This window comes from Camelus dromedarius, chromosome 12 (assembly GCF_036321535.1).
Source record: "Camelus dromedarius isolate mCamDro1 chromosome 12, mCamDro1.pat, whole genome shotgun sequence".
Classification (NCBI taxonomy): domain Eukaryota; kingdom Metazoa; phylum Chordata; class Mammalia; order Artiodactyla; family Camelidae; genus Camelus; species Camelus dromedarius.
The window spans coordinates 47,571,966-47,595,608 of record NC_087447.1 but is presented as its reverse complement, the minus strand read 5'-3'; the positions used below and the strand labels follow the sequence as shown (position 1 = coordinate 47,595,608).

At 35.4% G+C, this 23,643-nt stretch overlaps 1 protein-coding gene across 2 annotated transcripts in view; it reads left to right on the top strand.

The window, feature by feature from the left end:
- Positions 1–23,643, top strand: part of FCHSD2 (FCH and double SH3 domains 2) — a 194,331-nt gene that overhangs the window by 163,540 nt on the left and 7,148 nt on the right. For both annotated transcript variants that reach the window (XM_010989217.3, XM_064492675.1), the window contains 2 exons: positions 2,976–3,137; positions 18,862–18,996. In XM_010989217.3, coding sequence (XP_010987519.1) covers positions 2,976–3,137; positions 18,862–18,996 — 297 coding nt within the window. The remainder of the gene's footprint in view (positions 1–2,975; positions 3,138–18,861; positions 18,997–23,643) is intronic.

Here is a 23,643-nt window from a genome sequence, read left to right as displayed (position 1 = left end):
TTGGCAGATTATCAAAATTCATTTGAAAACGCTGGAAAATTCTGCTTTTAAATAGTTGTTAAAAGATAAACAGGTGGAACTCTAAAGGAAAGCTAGCAATGTTTGTTCTGGAACTGTAGTCTAAAAAATATAAATTTGCAAATACCATGTTCATCACTTGTTTGGTAAAATACTAATAAAAAATAAATCTTACGAGAACCAGGTTACTTGATATTGAGAAAATAGAATATAGTGATCTCTCTTTTCTTTGTTTCTTTGCGTCAGCAGTTAAATGACTGGCAGTTATAATTTCCAAGAAAGGGTGTGTTGGTTCACTCATTTTTAAAACACATTTCACTGCCTGTATTAGTTTAAAATGCATACTAGAATGATGCTGAGACAAGTCGATATCCATATGCAAAAGAATGTAGCTGGACCCTTGCTTCATACCATATACAGAAATTAACTCAAAATGATCAAATACCCAAATGTAACTCCTAAATCTATAAAACGCTTACAAGAAACCATAGGGATAAGTCTTTGTGACCTTGGGTTAATTTCCCAGATATGACACCAAAAATCCAAGCAACAAAAGAGAAAAATAGATAAATTCAACTTAATAAAAATTTTAAAACATTTATGCTTCACAAGACACTATCAAGAAAGTTAAAGACAACCCACAGAATGGGAAAAAATATTTGCAAATTATGCATTTGATAGGAACTTTTATCTAGAAAACAAAAACTCTTACAATAAAGAGACAAAGGTAAAAATAAATAAATAAATAAAAAGACAACCCAATTTAAAAATGGGCAAAGGTTCCGAATAGACATTTCTCCTGAAGAAGATATACAAATGATCAATAAGCATATGAAAAGATGCTTGACATCATTAGTCATCAGGGAAATACAAATCAAAGCCATAATGAGATGCCACTTCACACCCACTAGGAGGACTAGAATCAAAAAGGGCATACATTAGCAGGTGTTCACCAGGATGTGAAGAAGTGGTAACCCTCATACCCTGTTGGTAGGGTTATCAAATGAGGCAGCTGCTTTGGAAAATAGTCTGACATTTGCTATAATAATTTAAACATACCAGTACTTTATGACTAGGTATATATCTGAGAGAAATAAAAACACATACCTACACAAAAACTTGTATGTTAATGTTTATAGTAACATTATTCATATTAGCTGAAAAACGGAAACAACCCAGATGTCTATCAACTGACAAATGGATAAACAAAATGTGTTACATCTTCACAGTATCCGTAAAAAGGAATGAAATACTGATACATGTTACAATATGGATGAACCTTGAAAACATTATGCTAAGTGAAAGAAGCCAGACAAAAGATCATATATTGTATTTATATTAAATGTTCAGAATAGGCAAATCTGTAGAAAGAGAAAGATTAGTGGTTGCCAGAGTCTACAGGGAGTAAGGGATAAGGGAGCAATAGCTAAAGGATATGTGGTTTCTTTTGGAGGTGATTAAAATATTCTAAAATTGACTGTGGTAATAGTTGTACATATCTGTGCATATACTATAAATCAATTGTATTATACAGTTTAAATGGATGAATTGTATAGTATATGAGTTTTATCTCAGTAAAGTTGTTGCCAAAAAAAAATTACTAGAAGAATAAGATTTTTACAAGACTGTTTTCCAAATTGTGTGCCTCCAAGCAAAAAATCTAATACTTTATATAAAGGTCTATACGATATCCAAAACCAATGAATTGTATACTTTAAAATGATTAAGACAGTGAATTTTGTGTAATGTAAATTTTATCTCACTTTAAAATCTCAGAAGTACAAAAATAAATTCAGCAATGAGAACTCAGGGAAACAAAGTCAGAGCTCAGATCCTTTTTGATACCAGCTCCCTCAGCTGAGAATTCAGAGAGTAATCAAAATTGCATACCAGAAGGGCTCAGTGAGCACATTGCATTGTCCAGGAGTTCCACAGAAGGCCATCAAGTGAAGGTCCTCAAAATTATCTCAGTGGAGCCTTCAAATGTTGAAAGAAAAGACCATCATCCTAATATGAGGAACAATGAAGCTGCTAAAGCAAAAAGAATGATACTTTAAAAATACAATGAACAAAGCCATCTGATATGTAAGATTTTGAGAAGTGTGGATTTCAAGGATTGGCAGATTTTCAAAACTGAGAATGTTTTACCTATGAGCTCACTTTTAACTGTGGTGTATAGAGATGGGTGGACTGTGGGAAGCAGGAGTGGAAGCTTGACTACTGATGCTTACTGGAGTGAGGCTGTGGTTGACTGGCTGCCCTGCAGAAGCATGGGGCTGTCACTGATTGACTCAGAGGCTTGGCTATTGAAGCAGAGCAGTTGCTGTTTGATTGGGACAGGTTTAAACTGGTTCTATGGTTACTTGCTCATGTCTTGGAACAAGAGCCAAAGAATAGGCATTCTTTCAGTTTCTTCAGTTTGGACAATAGGAACTATTTCTTCTCAATTTCTGCTGTTTCTGACAGTTGCATCATAATTTAACTTAAAATCTTTACTCAGCAGGCAGTCAGGAATCATGGAAGTTTTTAAGCAGGGGAGTGACTGATGAGATCTTTTGTAGACTTGTAAAAGATAGATTATAGCGGAGAACGAAGAGTCCAGGAGATGGGTTAGAAGGCTGTTGAAAATGCTAAATTTTAGGATGTTCTGAGGCATAGCCTTATTAAGAGGAAAAGAAAGCAGACTTTATGATGCATTAATATCTTCCTATTCAGAAGTTGTATTTGATGTGTATTGTCAAAATGCGAGTGTGCCTTTTGCCATTGTCAGCAGGCTCTGATTCCTGTTCTTGTGTCCCCCTCCCATAGTCTTCCCCTCTCCCTCTCTCCAAGTGAACAATTAATTAATATCTATTTGTGAATACCAAGATTGTTCTAATTAATAAGTCAGGAATAACTTAACAATCTATTTGAGAAAAAGAAGTTTTGATTTCTGACCATTTTCTCTGTTTTCTTAGATAATTAAGTTGAAAGCTGAAGCCCGGCTGGACCTACTAAAGCAAATCGGTGTTTCTGTGGACACATGGCTAAAGAGTGCAATGAACCAAGTGATGGAAGAGCTGGAAAGCGAGCGATGGGCCCGCCTTCCTGCAGTGACCAATAATGGAACCTTGCACTCGGTATGGTTTCTCTTCTTAGATGTCTTGGGCCGACTTTCAGAGAAGGATACTTTTCTTTGATTATGTAGCCAAACTTGATAATAGCCAAAATTTTAAAGAAAAAAATAATAGTTTTGCTTGTTTTTTTTTCCCCTTTAGTCTGTCACTAATTGAGTTAAACAGTGCAGGAAAGAAAGAAGGATTAAAAAATAGCACTTTTTAGAAATGTGAAGTGAAGAGTATACTATCACTAGTAAGCTTATCATTATCTCCATTCATGAAGTAGATATGCTGCTTATCTGAAAGTAGCAGAATAAAGTTTTAATCGAGTATTTTCAGAGTTCTCAGAGGTTTTCTTCTGTGTAAATGAGAATAAACATCCAGAGAGTTGTAAACACTCTTAAAGGAGGGAAAGGAATACTCTTATTCTGTGGCATAGTCTTTTCAGTTCACAAGGGCTGTCACACTTTGCTCACAGTATCTTTCATCAGGGAAACAGTGCTGCAGGTATAGTTTTACAAGCAAGGCTAGAACTCAAGCTAAAGTTTTCTTACTTCAAGTCCAAGGCTTTTTCCACTCTGATGTCATCCAGTTCAACCTTAGTTTTTCATCCTGAAGATCTGAGTATCAGAAAAGTTCAGTGATTTGCCTGATACTACATGGGTAGATATATGATGCCTAGCTGGTCAGACTGAAATATTTTCTGCTGCTGTCTCTCTACCACTCTGTCTCATCCAGTTTATTTCCTTATGGCATTTATTACAATCTGTACTTGTCTTCTTGACTTGTTTTCTTTTGTTTATTGTCTATCTCCCTCTCTGGAATGTAATTTCTGTGTCTTCCTTGTTCAGTGCTCTGCACAGCAAAGTGCCTGGCACAGTAGGTACTCAATAAATATCTGTTGAAGAATGCAGTGGATTAATGGATAGACAGATAGATGGAATAGTAGTAGCAAACTAAAAGCTAAAATTCTATAATCTCCCAACTTCCCACTATATTCATAGTGCCTCTTCAATGCTTATGCCCTTCAGATAAAAGGAATCCTTGCTAGAGAATCTGGCCAAAGTCTAAGAACATTCCTGGAAGGTTTGTCAATTTTTTCACATATCTGATTTTCTAATGAGATATACTTGCACATTTAAAAAGGATTGTGTGTGGGTGTGCATTTTAAGGAAAAACAATCTATTGAAGGTTTATTTTTATTTCACTATTAATGATAATTCAGCTGGGGAAAACAGGCACATACTACCCATCTGACTTTGGGGTTAGAAGAGTTTGCCCTGTTTCCAGTACAACAGAGTTGCTCTGTGTCATGGAATGTCTCTTCCTGCTGGATATTTTAAAAGTCACAGTTTTCATCTACTTTAGGTTATCCTGTTTAACAGAACTTATGATGATAGCAATTTATTTCCAGGCACATACTTGCTTTTAGCTTCTTCAGCAGTACTGTTGGCAACCAATTATACCCATGATTTTTTTCAGGCTAGTACCTTTTCTAACTTAATCAACTGGGCAGGCATTTACCACCTATATGCCTACTTCCTAGACCTATCAGAGATGAACAAGACTTGGTCTCTCTCCTCAAAGAGGTTGCAAGCTGGTAGAGCAGACAAACCTTTATGGATTTTTTTTTTTTTTTTGGTGGGGGGAGGTAATTTGATGGATTGATTGATTGATTGATTGATTCTTAGAGGAGGTAGTGGGGATTGAACCCAGGACCTCATGCATGCTAAGCATGCGCTCTACCACTTGAGCTATACCCTCCCCTACCCTTTATGGATCTTAATGATACATGGCAGTGTATGACTGGGCTATTGTGTAGCAAACTCAAAATTGCTAACTCTTAACTCATCAACACACCTTGGAAAAAGTCACTTTTCTCTGGGTATCAGAGATCCTAAGAATCTCCTTCAACTCTAAAAATCAAATGATTTTGTGAAATGCTGTCAGTAAAGCTTAATAGATCTCATTTTGTTGCACTTCACTTTACTGAGCTTCACAGATAATTACATTTTTCACAAATTGAATGTTTGTGGCAACCCTGCATTGAACAAGTCTATTGTACACTATTTTTCTAACAGCATTTGCTCACTTTGTGTCTCTTTCACATTTTGGTGATTCTCACAGTATTTTAAACTTTTTCATTATTATTATATTTGTTTTAGTAATCTGTGGTATTACCGTTGTAATGTTTTGGGGTGCCATGAAGTGCACTCATTAAAAGACAACAAACTTAATTGATAAATATTGTGTGTGTTCTGACTGCTCCACCAACCAGCCATTCCCCCTCTCTCTCCCTCTCCTCTGGCCTCCCTGTTCCCTGAGATGCAGCAATATTGAAATGAGGCCAATTAATAACCTACAAAGTGTTCAAGTGAAAGGAAGAATTGCACATCTCTCAGTTTAAATCAAAAGCTAGAAATGATTAAGCTTAGGGAGGAAAGCATGTCAAAAGCTGAGATAGGCTGAAAGCTAGGCCTCTTGAGCCAATTAGCCATGTTGTGAATGCAAAGGAAAGGTTCTTGAAGGAAATTGAAAGTGCTGCTCCAGTGAATACATGAATGATAAGCAAAACAGCCTTATGACTGATAGGGAGGAAGTTTTAGTGTTCTGGGTAGAAAATCAGACTAACCACAACATTCACTTGAGCTAAAACAAGGCCCTAACTCTCTTCAGTTCTCTGAAGGCTGAGAGAGGTGAGGAAGCTGAAGAAAAATTTGAAGCTAGCAGAGGTTGGTTCATGAGGTTTAAGGAAAAAAAAACTGTCTCCATAACATAAAAGTACAAGGTGTAGCAGCAAGTGCTGATGTAGAAGCTGCAGCCAGTTATCCAGAAGATCTAGCTGAGATCATTGATGATGGCAGCTACACTAAACAATAGGTTTTCAGTGTAGATACACCAGCCTTGGGAAGCATGCCTCTAGGACTTTCACAGCTAGAAAGGAGAAGTCAACACCTGGCTTCAAAGCTTCAAAGGACAGGCTGACTCTCTTGTTACGGGCTAATGAAGTTGGTGACTTTAAGTTGAAGCCAGTGTTCATTTACCTTTCCAAAAATCCTAAGGCCCTTAATAGTTATGCTAAATCTACTCTGCCTGTGCTCTATAAATGGAACAACAAAGCCTGGATGACAGTACATCTGTTTACAACATGGTTTTCTGAATATTTTAAGCCCACTGTTCAGAGAAAAAAGATTTTCTTTCAAAATATATACTCATTGACAGTGCACCTGGTCACTTAAGAGCTTTGATGGAAATGTACAAGATTCATGTTGTTTTCATGACTGCTAGCACAGCATCCATTCTGTAGTTCATGGATCAAGGAGTAATTTTGATGTTCGAGTCTTACAATTTAAGTAATGCATTTCATAAGTCTGTAGCTGCCGTAAATAGTGATTTCTCTGATGGATCTGAGCAAAGTCAATTGAAAACCTTCTGGAAAGGATTCACCATTCTAGATGCCATTTAGGACATTCGTAATTCATGAGAAGAAGTCAAAATATCAACATGAACAGGAGTTTGGAAGAAGTTGATTCCAACCCTCACACATGACTTTGAGGAATTCAAGACTTTAGTGGAGGAAGTAACTGCAGATGTGGTGGAAATAGCTAGAGAACTAACATTAGAAGTGGAGCCTAAAGATGTGACTGAATTGCTGCAATCTCATCATAAAATTTCAACGGATTAAGAGTTGCTTCTTCTGGATGAGCAAAGAAAGTAGTTTCTTGAGGTGGAATCTGCTTCTTGTGAAGGTGCTGTGAGGATTATTGATATGACAGCAGAAGATTTAGAGTTAGTTGATAAAGCAGTGGTAGGGTTTGAGAAGACTACTCCAGTTCTGAAAGAAGTTCCACGTGGGTAAAATGCTATCAAATAGCACTGCATACTACAGAGAAATTATTTGTGAGAGGAAGAGTCAATCAGTGCAGCAAACTTCATTGTCTTATTTTAAGAAATTGCCACAACTACCCAACCTTCAGCAAGCACCACCCTGACCGGTCAGCAGCCATCAACATTCCAGGCAAAAGACCCTTTTACTAACAAAGATTATGACTCTCAGAAGACTCTGATGATGGTTAGTGTTTTTTGGCAATAAAGTGTTTCTTAATTAGGGTATGTGCATTATTTTTTTAGGCATAATACTATTGTATGCTTAATAACGACAGTAAATACAACTTTATGTGCACTGGGAAACCAAAAAATTCATGTGACTCACTTTATTGGAATAATCTCTTCATCACAATGGTGTGGAACCAAACCCACACCAATATCTCCAAGGTATGCTGTACCAGCTAAAAAAATCGGAAAGAAGTTTGCCCCATGAAGGAAATGTCATTTGAGACAATTCTTGAGGAATTTTAACAGGAAAAAAACAAGAGCTTCAGGGTGTGAAGGAAGAAAATGATGATGTCCCTAGTATGGTGTCTGGCAGTGAGTAGTACAGTCTGGTGGTGTTGAATAAACTGGTATTTTTAACAACTGTCACAGAACATCAGATCACCTAGAGACATATCTGTGAAAGGAGCATTTTGCAATCCCATTCCACTTTTTTCTTCCCTTTAGTCACTCTTACGGAGCCTGTGTCTTCCAACTTTCAGCTGAGGAATATATTTTGTGGAAGTTCTATTAACAATATAAATAAAAGAAAGATATAGGCACAAAATAGCTTAATGAAGTCCCTATATTTATTTAGCCTGATTTTAAATAACAGCCTGAAATAATACAGAGGGAGTTGTATCTCTTCACACTGACAACTGGCTAGGAGCACAGAGCAGAAATACACGTTCTGGGGGCCAAATTATTTCTTCCATCATAGATGCCAACAAAAGCATTAGTCATCAGGTTTAAAATTCCTTTCCATCTGGAAAATATGGTTAATACTACTGTTGGACATTATCAGTGTAAATAAAGTGCCTGATAGAAGATAAATGTTCTTAAAATGTACCATCTATTAGCCTTATAGAATAAGGAAGGAACTAAATTTACTTGAGTGTTAACTCTTTGCCTTCTGTATTATGCTGGAGTACAGAATATAGGACTGAGAAGAAAAAAAATCACAGAATATAGCAACATTTTTTCAAAAGGAGAGGATTCTGATATAATTTTTCAATTGATGGTTAACCAGAGCCTACATACAACTTCCTATGATTGGATTGCTGCCAGTGACCCAGTCACGCCTTCTGTCTGTCATCCCTCCCTTCTCTTATTTTCTTGCCTCCTCTTACTCAAAAACCCATACCTAGTTTACAACCTAATTTTTAAATTACATTAATTTTAAAATAGAAAATTTATGTAACTAGATAACAAAAAAATTAGAAAGTATGGTTAAGAAAAAAATGACCAAAAGCTCCATCCTTATAACACCACTGTTAGCAATTTGATGTAATTCCTTCCTTTTTCTACTATTCCTTTTTAAAACATATTCATCATAATAAAGGTAATTTTGTATGTTTTTTTATCTAGCATTCCATATTGTGGGATGATCTTCATAATCATCTTGTTCATGTCTGTATGGTATTCCATTAGGAATGTGTTCGCTTAACTGTTCTCTTTAGGTTTAATATTTAAATTGCCTCCAGATATTCTAAATAATAATCTTAAAAACATTTGTATACATATTTCTTTTTTTCATACTTGTGGTTTTTTTCTGTAATATAGATTCTTAGAAGTAGAATTACTGGGTCAGAGATTCTTTGATTGAGATTAGTTCATTTTTGTTCTTTTTTCCCCCTAGATTCTCAAGCTATAGCTGACAGTGTTTACATGACTTTCTTGTCTTTGGCCACTTCCCCAAACTGCTATACAAAGGCACCATGACATATACTCTGTTGTAAAGCCTCCCTAAGAATATGCGCATTTTGCAAAGTTAGAAGTAAATTCTAACTCCACTCATTATAAAGACCATGCTGAATATGTGTTTGAAAGGCAATATTAAAGATTTCTTTAGGATGGTAATTTGGTTCCCATCTGCCTCAGTAATGCCTTACACTCCTTGCATCCAGTGGGTTTTGTATTTGAAATACGAAAATCTGTTTGTTGACTTGAGCTAAATCCCAAAGAAAAAGAAACAGTGGGTTTTTGTAATGAAATAAATGTAAAGTGTAGAAGATAATGGAATGTAACTGCAGAAATTTTCAGTCACTTTTATATTTACAGTATTTCCAAATGTGCAGTGGTCTTTTTAATGGACTAAACTCCATACTCAAAATGCCAATAGTTTTTTTTTAACATTTTTTTATTGAGTTATGGTCATTTTACAATGTGTCAAATTCTAGTGTAGAGCACAATTTTTCAGTTATACATGAACATACATACATTCATTGTCACATTCTCTTTCACTATGAGCCACCACAAGATCCTGTATATTCAAAATGCCAATAGTTTTTAATGAAACTGACATTTCCAATTCCTAGTAGGATCAGTTTAATTCAATTCAGTAAGCATGTATTGAGCCTGCACTGCTCATGAGACCCTTTGCTGGGTGCTGGGAATTACCTAGCTGCATATAATGTCTGTTGAGTTGGTGTCTACAGATTGAGAGAACTAGTCTCACTGACAGCCAAGACCAAAGATGGGCATTGAAAAGATGTAGAGAATTTCACTTCTCGGAGAAGTGTCTCTAGCAGTATCATGTTCTTTTACTTCCTGCACAGCCATAACAAATGCCTGACACAGATCCTTATACATAGTACATGTTCAGAAATATTCATCTGAACCTGAAGATAAGCAGTTTACTCCAGTTCTACCATCCACAAAGCTTAAAATACTACCAAAAGGAGGGAATTCACATTGGTAAAGCATCTATTCTGTACCAGGTACTGTCAGGCACATTCATACATTATTTCAGTTAATGATCACAACAGTCCTGAATGTATTACAGACAAGAAGATAGACTTGGAAGAATTAACTATCTCTCCTGACAGCACATAGCTAGTAAGTGGAGAGAGCTGGAGTTAGAATTCAGATATATGTGCCTCTAAAGGCCTGCTCTTTAGCATACTTTCTTACTCTGTGGATGCCCCTTTTATTCCTTTAACCTTTATCATGATTCATTTCCATTGCTATTGATTTTTTTCCCCTTTAAGCTCTGTTGAATCATCATTGACTGTCCTGTTTTTAATGTAATTAATGGTCTTACAGCATCTTGAAATACTGTGTGACCAGTTGTCATTAAAGTTTCCAAGCTTTACAAGGTAGATGCTGAAGTTTAAAAAAAAAAAATTCATCTTCAGCTCTTCTTCAGTTGCTAGTCTCAATAATTATCCTGTAAAATTATAGTTAAATTTAAATAACCTTTCAATGAAAGGAATGGATTCTGGATCCATGAATTTTCTGTGCATGGGTTTTCTTTTGATGGAAAATCAAAGTGTTCTATCAAAAAAAAAAAAAATCCCAAGCTCTACTGATATTTTTTGACTGTTTTGCTGAAATATAATTGACATACAATAGACTGCATGTATTTAAAAGTGTACACTTGGCTTTGTCTGGCTTCTTTCACTTAGCATGATTATTTTGAGAATCATCCATGTTGTTGCATGTCTCAGTACTTAGTTTAATTGCTGAGTAGTATTCTGTTGTATGAACATACCACAATTTGTTTATCCATTCACCTGACAATGGGCATTTGAATTGTTTGGGGCTATTACAAGTAAAACTGCTATGAATGTATGTTTTGGCTGGGTCATCTGGTGGCTATATGTTTAACATTGTAGGAAACTGTCAGACTGTTTTCCAAAGCAGGTGGTTGTACCATTTTACATTCCCATCAATAGAGTACTAGTGTTCCAGTTGTTCCACAACAGTGCCAACACTTAGTTTGGTCGATCTTTCTTTTTTTTTTTTGGTAGTGTAGTCCATTTACAATGTTGTGTCAACTCTGGTGTACAACATGTTTCAGTCATACATATATTCATTTTCGTATTCTTTTTCATTATAGATTACTGCAAGATATTGAATATAGTTACCTGTGCTATACAAAAGAAACTTGTTTTTTATCTATTTCATGTAAAGTAGTTAGTATCTGCAAATCTCTAACTCCCAACTTATTCCTTCCCACCCCCTTCCCCTCCTGGTAACCTGATCGATCTTTTCAATTTTAGATATTCTAATAGGTATGCATTAGATAGTAGTGTATCATTGTAGTTCTAATTTGCATTTCACTAATAATGTTGAGCATCTTTTCATATGCTTATTTGCCTCTGTGTATATTCTTCAGTGAAGTGTCTGTGCAGATCTTTCAACTAAATTTTATTAGGTTGTTTGTTTTCTTTTTATTGAGTTTTGAGAGTTTTGTTATATTCTGGATACAAATCCTTTATCAGATATATGACTTAACGTAATTTTCTCCCAGTCTATAGCTTTTTTTTTTTTGGGGGGGGGTCTTCTTAACAGTGTCTTTTAAAGAGCAGAAATTTTTAATTTTGATGAAATCCAACTAATTTTTTTTCTTTTATGGATCACACTTTGGTATGATAGCTAATAAATCTTTGCCTAAGCCAAAGTCATAAAGATTTTCTCCTGTGTTTTCTTCTGGAAGTTTTATAGTTTTAGGTTTTACATTTAAATCTGATTCAGTGTGAGTTAAGTAAGAAGAGTGAGTAAAAGTTCTTTTTTGTTGTTGTTGAGAAGACTGTCCATTCTCCGCTGAATTGCCTTCACATCTTTGTCAAAAATTAACTAACCATATATGTGTGGCTCTATTTTTGGACTTCCTGTTCTGTTCCACTGATCTATTTGTCTAGCTTGATGACTGTGCTACTCTGTATGAATTATTGTAACTTTAAAGTCCTGAAGTCAATTAGCGTAAATCTTCCAGTTTTCTTCTTTTTCAAAGTTGTTTTGGATATTCTCTTTCCTTTGCATTTCCATATGAATTTTAAAATCAGTTTTCTACCAGAAAACCTACCAGGATTTTTTCAGTAGGATTGCAGTGAATCTGTGGACCAGTTTGAAGACATTTGACATCTTAACAATATTGAGTCTTCCAATTGTCTTTTATTTCTCTCAGCAGTATTTTGTAGTTTTCAGTGCATAGGTCTTGCACATCTTTTGTCAGACTTATGTCTAGTTCATAGTTTTTTATGCTATTGTAGTGATTTTTTTTATTTCAATTTCCAATTGTTCATTGCTAACATATAGAAATAGTTGATCTTTGTATATTGATTTTCTATCCTACAACATTGCTAACTCGTTTATTAGTTTTTGTAGCTTTTATGGAGATTTTCTATACAAATAATCATGTCACCTATATATAAAGACAGTTTTACTTCTTCCTTTCCAGTTCAGGTGCCTTCTTTTTCCTTCCATGATCCCCTTTTTTTCTCCTTACTTAACAACTGCAATCTAGTACAATGCTGGAATAGAAGTGGTGAGAACCAACAGATGCTCTTGGCTTGTTCCCGAACTTAGGGAAAGCATTTGATCTTTCACCATTAAGTGTGATGTTCACAGTAGGATTTTTGCAGATGCCCTTTACCATGTCAAGGAAGTTTTCTCTATTTTTATTTAAGTTTGCTGATAGAAGTGGATGTTGGATCTTGTCGAATGATTTTTTTTTCTTTTTTAGTTTGTTAATACGGTGAAGTGCATTGATGATTTTTCAGATAGTAAACCAATTTCACATTCTTGATGAATTCCACTGGATCATGATATATTATCCTTTTTATATGTTGATTGGAATTGACTTGTTTAAATTTTGATAAGCATTTTTATATCTCTATATATGGCAGATACTTTATAGTTTTCTTATAATGTTTTTCTGGTTTTGATATAATGCATGTCTCATAAAATAATTTGAAAAAATATCCCCTCCTCTTCAATTTTCTGAAAGCTTATGTAGAATATTTTCCTTCTTTAAATTTTTGGTAGACTTCACCAGAACAGTTACCTCGGCCTGGAGGGTTTGTTTTTTTTTTTTTTTTTTGGTGGGAGTTTTTAATACAACAAACTCAATTTCTTTAATAGATATAGAGTTATTCAAGTTAGTCTTCTTGAGTGGGCTTTGATCATTTGTGTCTTTCAAGAAATTTGTCGATTCCATCTGAGTTGCCAAATTTATTAGCATAAAGTTGTTCATAATATTTTTATTATTCTTTGGTTGTCTGGAGAATCTATAATGGCATCACATTTCTTATTCCTGATATTGGTTATTTGTGTCTCTTTTTTCCCCTGATCATTCTGCTAGAGGTTTATCAATTTGAGGTATCTTCACAAAAAAAACCAGCTTTTTATTTCACTGACTTTTTCCCTGTTTTTTGTTTTGTTTTCTATTTTATTGATCTCCGCTGTAGTTTTTATTATTTCCTTTATTCTGATTAGTTTGCATTTAATTTGCTCTTTCCTGATTTTTTTAACGTGGAAGCCAAGGTCATTGATGTGAGACTTTCCTTCTTTTCCAATATAGGCATTTGGTGCTAAACATTTCCTTCTACGTGTTGCTTAAGCTCCACCACACAAATTCAGATACATTGTGTTATTATTTTCATTCAGTTTTAAATATTTTCTAATTGGCCATTTAAATTCTTCTTTGATTCATGGGTTGTTTTGAAGTGTTGTTGAGTTTCCAAATATTGGAGGGTTTTACAGATATCTTTTTATTATTGATTTCTAATTTATTTCCATTATGGTCAGACAACATACTTGAATTTATTGACATACTTTAAAAGTAAATACACTTTAAATTTATTGACACTTGTTTTGTGGCACAGTATATAGTATATCTTGGTAAATGTTCCATGTGTACTTGAAAAGAATGTATAATCTGCTGTTGCTAGGTGTTATGTTCTGTAAATGTCAGTTAAGTCAAGTTGGTTTATAGTGTTATTTAAGTCTATTGATTTTCTGAGTTCTCTACCTGGTACCTTATGCCTTATGAGGTTTTCTACTCTGTTAAGAAGAAACAGGAAATATTTCCAGACTGATGTGAGCACTGAGGATTTTTCCTGCTAATCCTTTGGGTGGTTCTATCACTGGCTTCAGATAGTTCTTGATGTACACGTGCGGGTTAGTACTTAACTGAAGACTTGCTGGGGACCCTCTGCAGATTTCCAGAGTTCTCTCTATGCATTTCTCTCTCCTGCATTACTCTTCCCTGCGTACTCTAGCCACTCTGGCCTTCCTGTATTTCCAGTTCCGTATCCTCAATTCACGGAGACCATTATCTTCTGCCTGGGTCCACTCCTGCTGTATCTCAGCCTGGAAACTTTCTTCAGACAGTGAGTTGGGGAAATTGTTTCCCATCCTCCAGGGATCGCTGACCTTTTTCACATGATGTCCACTGTCTGGAAAACTTGTTCTTTCATATATGTTGAACAATGTTTTTAGTTGTTTATGGAAGAAATGTAAATCTAATCACTGATATTCCATCTTGCCTGGAAACAGAAATCCACTTTGCTGATATTTTCAGCATCATCTTTTATAATATACTTGTGTTGTATTTGGAATGATATACACTGTGATCGCTTCTCTGTCTAGATGGAATTCAGAGTTTCTGCTACCCAGTTATAGGGAGCTGCCTTCCTCTTTGTTGGATTTCACCAGGTTTTTTAATCTAGATTCTCCTTTCCTCATAAAAACAAGAATATATTAAGTACCTCCTATGTACCAAGCATGTATTAGGGGTTTAAATATGTTACCTCACTTAATCCTTATCATGACTTTGTTAAGAAGTAAGAGGTAAAGAGGTAATTGAAATTGGGAAGTTAAATAATTTTCCCAAAGCCATATAGCAAGTAAATGTCATCGTCAGCATTCAGACCCAAGTCTGTTGGATCCAAGGACCATAAAGCTGATGAAGCCCTTCAGAGGTAATTTTGCTGAGTACAAGGGGACGGCTACTAAAACCAACTCAGGAAGGTTCTGCTTATCTGTCCTTGCAATAAGAGTAAGCAGTTTACATCTAAGAAAGGAAAAATGTTAGTACAGCTAGAAAGAGTAGTTTTAACTAAAGTTCTATCAGGTGACAGGAAGGAAAAGGGATAAGTGAGCAGTTGTTAAGAAACAGGAAGAATGTGATTTTAGAAATGCTGGGTCAAGAAAACATTGCAACAGTTAAGTTACGAGGGTGGAAGAGGAAAAAAGAAGAAATTGTTCTGAAATGACATGCTTTGCAAAGCTGTGCATGAGCAATGCAAGAGCATGTGACAGTGACCCTTATTGCTGTCACTGCAATCTTTCATTCCCTTCTGTGATAATCAAAAAATGAACTGAAAATAAAGGAGAAAGAAAGGGATGTTTAGTATCAAACAGCATTGCCAATATAAAATGTTTTGGATTGATTCCCAGTGCCAAAACACAGTACATATTAACATTCCTTATACTGTATTTTTGGAACTTGTTCTACCCACATTAGCTTTAATTTTAGTTTTTATAGATGTATGGGTGTTTTGTTTTGTTTCTCGTAATGCCTATAGTTTTTTTAATGTCTATAATCTTTACTAGAATATAAAAGCAATGTCTTCCAAGTATATAAAAATACGTTTAAAGTAAGTTTTATGGCAATTTCCTGTGTGATCCTCATCTTTTATATGACACAATGCCCTGCTGGAAAACAGTAGAATCATAAGCCTGAGATGATTTGAAAGGTCAAGATTTGACTCTGTTTTGTCATCGATCTGCCTGACCAGACATGAATTATTTATAAGATGAGGCACGTGATTACCTCACTCAGCTGGGGAGAATTTTCAATTATAGTTATAAATGAGAATATTAAAGGGGCTTTGAAATGGAGGCAATAAATGTGATAGGAAGTACGTACTATTTATTCTCCTGGAAACCTCTCCTACCCCCAATTCTATAGAATTTTATTAGGGAAATAGCAGTTAAAGAGTCAATTTTAAAACGTTAGTGATAATTACTCAAGAGAAATCACTTTAGCTCATTAAAAAGTAGAATTTAACAACATAGGCATCCTATACTTTTTGACTCATTGAATCCCGGGAACTCTTCTATGAACTTCTTCTCGATTTACACTTTCCATATTCACAGAGCCCTCTGTGCCCTTAGCATTTGATTGTGCTCATTTTCCACTCTAGATTGTGAACTCCTGCAAAGCAGACATTGTCCTTCATTTCATATCTAAGATCCTAGTGTGGTGTTCAGCATGTAGTAGGTATTTGATATTTTAATTAATTGTTCTACTGTGAGGCCCAATTCTGACTGTCCATTCCTCATATCCTTAATTTGTAAACATTAGTGCCTTTGTCCATTTTAACATGGGGATAAGTAGCCAACTAAGTATTTATATGTAGCTAGAAACAAAGAAACCTTTGAGTCTGTTTTGTTTCTTCTTTATTGGTTTTTAGTTTAAAACATAAAACATGCTTATACTAATAGTTCAGATAGTACAAAGGTATATAAAAAACAAGTTGATTGCCTGTATTCTCCAGTCTTTATTCTTCTTACTCTGCCTCCCTCTGTCAGATGTTTATGCTCATATAGATATTATTTGTGTTTTAATATCATGGACAGTACTCTAGGTAAATACACTTTTACACTTAATATCATTTTAATTAATATGTATGTTTTAGCTATAGTGGATAATATACATTGAAACTGAGTTAAATTATTTCCTTTGTGCTCCCTTTCAAAAAGAATTGTGCCCCTTTTTTGTGGCAAAATATACGTAACATAAAATTTACCATTTAAACCATTTTTAAATATATAGTTCAGTGGCATTCAGTACATTCACATTGTTGTGCAACCATAACCATCATCTATCTCCAGAGCTCTTTTCATCTTGCAGAAGTAAAACTCTGTACCAGTCAAATAAAAACTCCCCATTCTCCCAACCCCCCAAATCCCTGGCAACCAACATTCTACTTTCTGACTGTAAATTTGACTCTAGGTACCTCATATAAGTAAAATCATACAGTATTTATCTTTTTGTGATTGGCTTATTTCACTTAACATGAATGTCCTCAAGGTTTATCCATACTGTATCATGTGCCAATATGTGCTTCCTTTTCAAGGCTAAATAATATTCTGTTTGGGTTGGGGTGGGGATTAGATGGATTTATTTGTTTATTTATTTATTTAAGCAGAGGTACTTAGGGGGTTGAACCCAGGACCTCATGCATGCTAGCATGAACTCTTCCACTGAGCTATACCCTCCCCCAAGGCTGAATAATTTTCTGTTTTATGTATATACCACATTTTGCTCATCCACTTGTTTCAATGGATGCTTAGGTTGCTTCCACCTTACAGCTATTGTGAATAATGCTGCTGTGAACATTGGTGTACAAATGTCTGTTCAGGTCCCTGCTTTCAGAACCTTTTAGGAAGAAGAATTGAAAGAATAGAATAGAAATGGAAAGAAAAGAAGTGAAATTGCCGGATTATATGGTAATTCTATGTTAAACTTTTTGAGGAACCACCATACCGTTTTCCAAAGTGACTGCACCATTTTACATTTCTGCCAGCAGTGCAACAAGTGTTCCAGTTTCTCCACATCCTTGCCAATACTTGCTTCCTGTTTTTTTTTTTTTTATAATAACCATTCTGATGCGTGTGAAATGGTATCTCATTATGGTTTTGATTTGTGTTGCCCTAATGATTAGTGATGTTGAGCATCTTTTCATGTGCTTATTGGCCATTTGTGTATCTTCTTTGAAGAAATGTCTTTCGAGTCCTTTCTCCATTTTTGAATTGGATTGTTTTTTGTTCTTGAGATTTAGGCAGTCTTTATATATTCTGGATATTAATCCCTTATCAGACATGATAAATTGGGTTGCCTTCTTACTCTGTTGTCCTTTGATGCACAAAAGTTTTTATTTTGATGTGGTGCAATTTGTCTTTTTTTTCTTTCATTGCCTATCCTTTTGGTGTGTATTCAAGAAATCATTGACAAATTTGGTGTCATGAAGCTTTTCCCCCATGTATTCTTCTAAAAGTTTTATGGTTTTAGCTTTTACGTTTAGGTCTTTGATCCATTTGAGTTAATTTTTGTAAGATAAGAGCCTAACTTCACTCTTTTACGTGTGGATATCCACTTTACCCAGTACCATTTGTTGAAAAGACTGTCCTTTCCCCATTGAATAGTCTTGGGACTCTTGTCAAAAATCATGTAACTATATATGTGAGGATTTATTTCTGGGCTTTCTATTTCCCAACTCATTTTTAATAGATGTCATTTATCTATAATATGAACACATCATAGTTTATTCAAATATTCCTCTATTGATGGAGATATAGGTTATGTCCAGGCTTTTGCCACTACAAGCAGTGTTGCAGTAAACATCTCAGAATATGTAGTTTTAACGATCCTAGTGCTTTTATTTCTTTATAATAGATTCACAAAAGTGAAGTTGCTAGACGAAGTGTTATATTTAGTTTTTAATTTCAGTAGGCAGGATTTTTTTTAAGGATATATCAGTTTACATTTCTACCAGCCATAGATGAAAGCCTGTTTTTCCACGTCATTGGTAGCATTTAGAAATCTTTTTAGTATTTTTTTATATGGTCAGTTTAAAATGGTAAGAGGCCTTTATTAGTATTTAACAGTGAAGAGTGAAAGGATACTGATAAATATTTCTTATATATTTGAAAGACATTTTACTCTTGGTTTTAAAAAGAAAAAAAATTCTGTCCTTTCGTAACATGAGAAATGCAAATGAGAACAGATACTTATTTCTGTGTCCAGCTGAATAAGTAAATTAAAATTTTGAAAAAAATCAGGCTTTAAGTGTTTTTCCTGCTTTCATCCATTTTGTTGAAGTAAGTAACCTAGCGAATGGCTTCTGATTTTTCCTAGCTTAATGCAGATACTGAAAGAGAAGAAGGAGAAGAGTTTGAAGACAACATGGATGTTTTTGATGACAGCAGTTCCAGCCCTTCTGGCACCTTAAGAAATTATCCACTCACCTGCAAAGTTGTTTATTCCTATAAGGTTTGTATTTATTTAACATATTTTTCATATTAAATTGTGACAATTCTTAAGATACATGTAACTGTATCTACCTGGCCTCTTCTAATGTGCTTAACATAAAATTGGTGTTCAGTTCATATTAGAGGCAACATAACATAATGGTAGAGTCTAGGCTCTGACATCAGACTGCCTCAGTTAAAATCCTGTCTCTGCCACTTGCAAGGTATATGACAATGCTGGGTCCCTTGGTCTCTGTGAGCCTCAGTTTTCTTATCTATATTATGAGGATAATATTGTAGGGCTAGATTGAAGACTAAATGAGATAACACTTTTATAGCAAAACAGTTAGCACAGTACCTGGCATCTAGTAAATTTTATGTAAATAGAACTCTTATCCTTATCAATTGCCTTCTTGGTGCACAAGACCCTCCACTGGAATAATTCTCAAAGTTGATATTAAAAGAAAATTGTTTTACTAAGCAGTTTTGTTAAACTTTACCTTTCCTAATCTTAATATAACCACCTCTTGTTTCCATGTTAAGCAGAAACCTGGATAGATTCCTGACTTCCAAACTTGATTTGGTATAATAGTTCTTATCCTCTCTCACCCCTGCCCCGCTTTCACAGTAACTTTTCACTTGTACAAAGTAAACTGAGTTTTAATTACCCAGCTTCTCTCTTTTGCTCACTCCCTTTATCCAGTCAGTAGCCAGTCCTATTGAATCCACCTCCAAAACATATCCTAAATCCATTGACGTTTCATCACCTTGGTCTAGGCCATTGCTTTAATTACTGTGAAAGAAAAAAAACTCATAATTGGTATCCCTTCTTCATACTCGTCTACCAACAGTCCACATTCCACTCTGCAGCCAGAATTGTCTTTAACATATAAAGGATATTATTTTGTTCCCCTGCTTAAAACCCTTTATAAATTTTCCATCACATATAGAAGAACAAACACTTCACTAGGGTCTACAATGTCCAGATTGATCTGGCCCCTGCCAGTGTCCCTAGCTTCATGTCAGACCAACCCACCCAACTGCTGCCCAACCCACTCACTACACATTAGCCACTCTAGCTGCCTTTCAGTCTTCAGAAGCACCATGCTCCTTCCTGACTTGACAGCTTTGCACTTGTTGCTCTCCTACCTAGAACTGTTTTCTCCTGGATCTTGGTTGGCTGCCCACTGCTCTTCATATAGGCTCAGCTCAAATAGTGCTGCTTCAGGTCTCCCCTGATCTCCTAAATACATAACCCACTCCTCAGTCACTACTCTATCTCACTGCCCTCTTGCCGTCATTTATTTGCTATATAGCAGTTATCACCAGCCAAACTTAATCTTATTTGTTTTCATATTTCTTTGTCTAACTTGCTACTAAAGGTCCATGAAGGCAGAAGCCTTGTCTGTGTGTCTTCAGCACCCAGGACAGTACCCAGCACGTAGTAGGTCCTCAAGAGATAATTAGGACATGAACAAATGAATCCTCTTTTGGCTGCCATGCTATTGGAGACTCAATGCTTAAGGGACAACAACAGAAGAAGGGTCTGGAGAGAATCTAAAACAGTCATACATGGGACAGTCTCACTTCTACCACCACCATCCCTAGGTAGCTACAGGCTGGCAGTATTTACTCCTCAGTATCAGTGATTACCAGACTTTTTTATAGTTTAACATCCTTTCATTATATATTTAAGTTAATAATACGCCCTCTTTTCTAAAAGGGTTGGGTTGTTTTTTTTCCAGTGTAAACTGTTTAGATAATCTTTTGAAAATTTGAAGTCACCTCTGAGATTCTTGGAAAGGTGTTTTAGAATATTATAAAACTAGTGTTGGGAGTATTTCCCCATCTTCCCTCTCAATATTATATTTACTTTGAAGTTCCAGAATTAAAATTTAAGGTCCTTAAATGGAGAGGGTTGTAAGTGTCTGAGTGATTATAAACAGCTAACATTCATCTGACATCCCCTCTGTTGGCATATCCTAGGCATATCCATATGGTAAAACAGACTGTAAAATTTTTTTAATCAGTTAACCATTGAACATTTATCGAGTGCCCAATATGTGATAAGTTTGGGGGATGCAAGAATGAACGTGACACCACTCCTGCCTCTCAGGAATGGATAGTCTGCAGGGAGTAAATATTAAATTGAAAAATAGAATATATTTGAAAACATTTATAATAAAGGTAAAACTGCTAATTCTTCCTATGATGATTAGGAGAAATTTTACAGATGAAGTAGCATTTCAGTTAAGTTATGAATAAGACCTTTCTTGATGCAGTGGTAAGATGGGGTAGGAAAAGAGCCTTCTAAGCAAAGAGAACAGCAGATACAGAGACACACAGTTTAATGAGATAATAGGATACTCAGGAAACATTAAACTCAGTGGTGTGTGAGCATGTAGTGTGGGGAATAGAGCAGCTGGAAGAAACATGCCAGATAGTAAAGGGCCTTGTAGACCAGACTGATGCTTGGCTTTTATCCTTGCTGAGAGAAGCCATTGGATGTCCTAAAATCAGACTGGGTTTTTAAAGAAGGTAACCCTGGTCATGGTATAGGTGCCCTACAAGACAGATTAGAATTGAGCCTAACTAATAAGACTAACTATAAGCTTAATTGTTATTCCTGTAGTCCAACCAGCAAAGAAGGCCTGAGTTAATCTGGTGAGAAAAAAAAAAAAGCCAAATTTAAGAATTGGAGTCAAAAGCCTTAAAAATGCTCATAACTTTGATCCTACCTAGCATATATCCTAAGAAAGTGACCCACAATGTAGAAAAACATTCTGGATACAAAATGGTCTTTAATCATAGTACTTACTTTATAATAGTTCAAAGTTGGCAATCCAATAAGGAAATAGTTAAATCAGTTAACCGTTTGTATAATGTAACCATAACATAAAATATTACAAAGATAATTGAAAATTACATTAGTGAGTTTTTTATATAAGAAGAAATATGTCAAAAAAGTAAGACACCAAACTGTATGTATCTTAAGACCTCAGTTATGTATTTCTAACTTTTCTACAATGAACATGTATTACTTTTATAATCAGGAGAAATATATTATTTTAAAAGAAAATAGGAAATTTAGAGAGATGGTGGTGGGAATGGAGGACCTGGCTGCTTCTGAAGTTCTGTCACTGGGCATTAGGACTTCAGGAGGTAGTGTGAGACCATGGGTTTATTTCATAACCATTTACTGACCACTTGCTGTCTTTAGTTGGTGTAAGTGAGAATTACATTCCATGCCTTAAGTAAGTCATTCTAGTAGGAAGCCCACAACTATAAAAAACTAACTAGAGTACCAAGGTAGTCAGTGTTAGAGGGATGCACAAAGTCTTACAAAAACAAAAGGAGGAAAAAGCAACCAACTCATCGTAGGTGGTCTTGGAAAACATATGCGCTGGGCCTCAAATCATGAGTAATAATAATGGCTACCATTTAGTAAGTCCTTTGTGCCTGGTATCATAAGTATATACATACATATTTTTCTTTCTAATCCCTTCAATAACCCTATAAGGAAGATACTATCAACCAACCTATTAATTCAACAAATATTATTTGAGTATCTTCCATATACCATGCTGTGCTCTTTTCTAGCCTCGGGGATGTAGCATTGATCAACACAGACAAAAATCTCTGCCCTCACAGAGCTTACATTCTAATAGGAATCAAAAAGAAAACTGAGGCTGTGAGAGGTCTTAATGGTCCCTTGCCCATAGAAACAGACTGAAGCTGGACTTGAATCCACAGTAATCTAAATCCATTCATCAGATGGAAAAGAGGGACCAGGGCCTGCTGGATGGAAGGAACAGCCTGGTAAAAGTATAAAGGCAAGAAAGAACATGGTATATTCAGAGAATAGGGAATAGTATGCTGGGGCCAAAGCATCAAGAGACCACAGGGTCCAGACTCTTTAGGGTCTTGAGTGCTATGCAAAGAACTTGACCTTGTCAAGTGGAAGTATTGGTCACTGCTAGGGATGGTATGATCAAGCTAGTGTCTGCTTATAAAACAATGATGGACAACTTGCACAGACCTCTATGACTTTTTTTTACAAGGGCAGCAATATATTTTAAAAGTTGTTCTTCACCCTCCTGCTTTGGTCTCACACACATTGAAATCTGGTTATGTTGATACTTCTTAAATTTTACCATTGAATTAGGAAAAACATTTTTGTTTATAGGTGTGTTTTGCTGGTATATTCAAGGCATAATATTTCTGATTAGCAAAGAAATTCTGTTGGAAAAGCTATCAAGAATCAATGAGCTTTCTTTTTCTCATATTTTGAGATCAGATGTAACTACTTAAAATTCTGATCCTGGAGTATTTCTGTGATTGGTCAGCCATTTTCAATACTATTTTTCTGTCTCAAGCAGCTATTACAGCAATATGCAGAATCTGGGTTTGATAAAATGAACATGAAGTGGGAGGAAAGTGACCCATTTTCTTGCCTTATTTTCGCTTGTGTAACTTGGAGATATTTTACACTTTGAGAGATATGAAAAACTATATGGTCTGACAGTTTTAACTGATTTTGGGACTTGGGAAAAGCTTTTAAGACTGTTCACTGGAGAGCCAGAAGATGCCTCCAGGCCCCTCCCTGTTACACATGACAGGCAAGTCTCTTTAGGAAACAAAGCAACATAGTCTCTCACTCCAGTCCCTT